The sequence below is a fragment of the Solanum pennellii genome, chromosome 11, assembly GCF_001406875.1.
Source record: "Solanum pennellii chromosome 11, SPENNV200".
In the NCBI taxonomy this organism is placed as follows: Eukaryota; Viridiplantae; Streptophyta; class Magnoliopsida; order Solanales; family Solanaceae; genus Solanum; species Solanum pennellii.
This window is the reverse complement of record NC_028647.1, coordinates 59,889,767-59,892,880: the sequence shown is the minus strand read 5'-3', so window position 1 is coordinate 59,892,880 and position 3,114 is coordinate 59,889,767. Positions and strand designations below refer to the sequence as shown.

The following is a 3,114-nucleotide window of genomic DNA, read 5'->3' as shown; positions in this document are numbered from 1 at the left end:
TATATATATATATATATATATTCTAAGACTAATAATTATAAACATGAATGACAAATATATGACCAAAGAAATTGAAAAAAAGTTATGATAAAGTGAAAGATCAATAATCTAGTGTTACTTTTTCATAAGAGGCTCATTGACAAGGAAACGTTTGCCTTAGGACCTTGATGACGACACTGAAGCGCACATAAAGCGAGGCGTAGCGCTCAACATGTTTTGAGCCTCACTTCAGAGCTTAAGCGCGCCTTTGATAATACTGTTCCCTCCTAGTCTTGTTGTCCATCAACTCCATATAAGCAACCTTCTTGACTTCTATTTTACCTTGGACTTCTCCATTCCACTACCATTCCCTTGATGTCCACCAACATTACCCCTCCAAACCCCAGGACCTCTCCAGCTACTTCTCTAATGTAATCTGTTGTCATATTTCACATACTATTTGCATCCCCACTACTTCTGAAACCCAATCACCATCAATTTCTCCCCATATCATGAGATTTGGCAATAAGCAAGCCACCCCATTTTGATATTCGGTAGGTCATGCAAAGCCCTCTTCTTCCCCTTAATCTCTAAATCCATTACCAAGAGCTTATCTTAAGTTATAACATATTCACTCGGGTTAACCTTAAAGTCCTTATATATATACTTTTATCACATTTCCTAAAGAGAAAGACATCTATTTGAGTCTTAGCCACCATGCTACAGAACGTCACCAAGTGATCCTCTTTCTTGGGGAAACTTGAATTTGCTATCACAAAATCAAAAGCTTCAGTGAAGTCCAAAAGTGAAACTCTTCCTTCATTTATATCCCTAAACCAAAACCCTATGTAGATCAACATAACTACTTGGCGTTGTCTTGATGTGGCCATTGAAATATCCTCCTATGAATAGCTTCTAGGTGTGTGGAGACCCCTCACCACCTCATCCGAATCCTCCCATAACTACTTTTTAACCTCTTCAACCAAATCCGTTTGTGGCACATATGCACTAATTATGTACAAGGTAATTCCTCCAGTGACTAGCTCAATCATCATCGTCATACTATCATTCACCCTCCTTACCTCAACCACTAAGCTCCCTAAGTTTCCTATTCAGTAAAATGCCTACTTAATTTATATTCCCCGAGCCTCCGCAGTACCACAATTTAAACCTGTCAACATCTCAAGCGTAAGTTCCCACCCATATGGTCTCCTGAACACAAGTTATATTGATCCTCCTCCCCTTGAGAACCTTCAATGACTGTATAGACTTTCCCGTGAAAGTATCTATGTTCAGCTTCCTTGTAACCCTAGAATCCCGCCCCCAGCCCCACCCGAGGACATGTCCTTACTCTACCATCATTCACCAAAGCAACAATAATTTATAAGTTGCTATAATGAAGGGTTTACTAAACTAACACCATGACAATAAAGAGTCTAAAATAAATGAATGAGAACTAAACTTAAAGGCACTAATCGAGAATAAAGGTACGTTGGGAAACAGAAAAATTAAAGACAGGTTGGGGAACAAAAAAAAAAATTTACTTCATACTGAACACACCCACAGTGCTATTGTTTCTCTAAAATATTTTTCATATAAATTGTATAAGGTTCGTCCAAAGTCTGTCCCTCAATTTGGAGAGTGGGATCAAAAGAGTGGGGCTAGTCCTGATTACTCGAAAGTGTCCTCTCAAGCTCGTGCCAACAAGAAGCAGCATAAGCATGATTCAGCACACCGCAGCTTGGGAAATGAACAAGAGCTTGGCAAGCACCGTGAGGTTTCACCCAGGGTAAGAAATGTTTTTTCACTTATAAGATACAAGACAAACTTCTCTTCAGTTGTACAATAGAAACTGTATTTGGTACAGTAAATAACATGACTACTACCCCCTATTCTGCATGTCGTTAGACAATTTAGAGCATGAATAGTAATGCCGTTCACTTAGGGGAGCAAATGATCTTAGGGGTTTCAACATTGTTCCTACTTACTCCCTACACGACTTGAAAGGCTCGACCAACCAGTTATAGGAGGAGATGCTTAACCAGTAAAAGATAACAGCATTTTCTAGCATTTAAAGGGGTCCTCCATATGAAACAAGTAGGAAAATAGTAAAGGTAAGAAAGTGATAGTATGGTTTTGCTTGAGAACAAAAGACAGAAAATCCTTCAAATCTTTTTCAGATAGGTATACATGAGAACAATAGGTTCTGTCAGCAGTCTAAAAATATAGATTACTGTTTAAACCCTTCTCAAAATAGATTATCTAAACCCATCTTCCCAACCGAGATAGGAGTGTCTACTGGGGGTTGGGAAAGGTTATGAAGTTATTTTTATGTATATCATGTATTAAGATTTAACTCAATCTACTTGTGCATTTTACTAGATCTATTACCAACTGCTGGTCTGAAGATTAGCAGTTGCACCACTGACTATGAAGGAAATATTCATACATCATCCCACACAACTCTAGTCTGTAATGGGTGACTTTGTGTTAACAAAGAGGGGATTTGTACAAGGCGTCAAGGATGAGAACAATTACATGAGAAAATATAATGCATCTCAAAGGTGTGGCAAAGAGATGAGGATTCAAATTACAGTGTCAAAATTATGTATAATCTAAGGTCTTTTGGCAATTCTAGTCAAGTTAGATCATTCCATTGTCCTATAACTTCGTAAAAAGAAAGGAAAAAAAGAAGTAGATGAACTTTCTGGCGCAATAGCTCTAAAATGCACTGACAAAATTGAATATATGTGACAGTTCACAACATATGTGAATTTTTAATTCCAGTTTTAACACTACATACATTATGATTTGGTTAACTTCACTTGATAAAACTATGAGTGTGTTTGGTATAAAGGAAAACATTTTCTGGAAAATGGTTTCCAATTTTCTCATGTTTGGTTGAGACAAAAGTTTTGGAAAATGTTTTCCAAATCAACTCATTTTCCTCAAAATTAAGGAAAATGACTTCCCTTCAAAAATTAAGGAAAATATTTTCCAAAACTCTCCTCCAATTTTAAATTACATTTTTTTTTTTGGAAAAACAACAATTTCACAAAAAAAAATTCAATTTTCAAATTTTATTTTTTTACCCGATCCCTGACCCCCACCCACCCACCACCGGCCAGCCCCCCC

General features: G+C 37.2%; 1 protein-coding gene across 1 annotated transcript in view; it reads left to right on the top strand.

Annotated features, from left to right (window-relative positions):
- Window positions 1-3,114, top strand: part of LOC107005118 — an 11,137-nt gene that overhangs the window by 4,642 nt on the left and 3,381 nt on the right. The window contains exon 4 of the mRNA XM_015203617.2: window positions 1,589-1,768. Coding sequence (XP_015059103.1) covers window positions 1,589-1,768 — 180 coding nt within the window. The remainder of the gene's footprint in view (window positions 1-1,588; window positions 1,769-3,114) is intronic.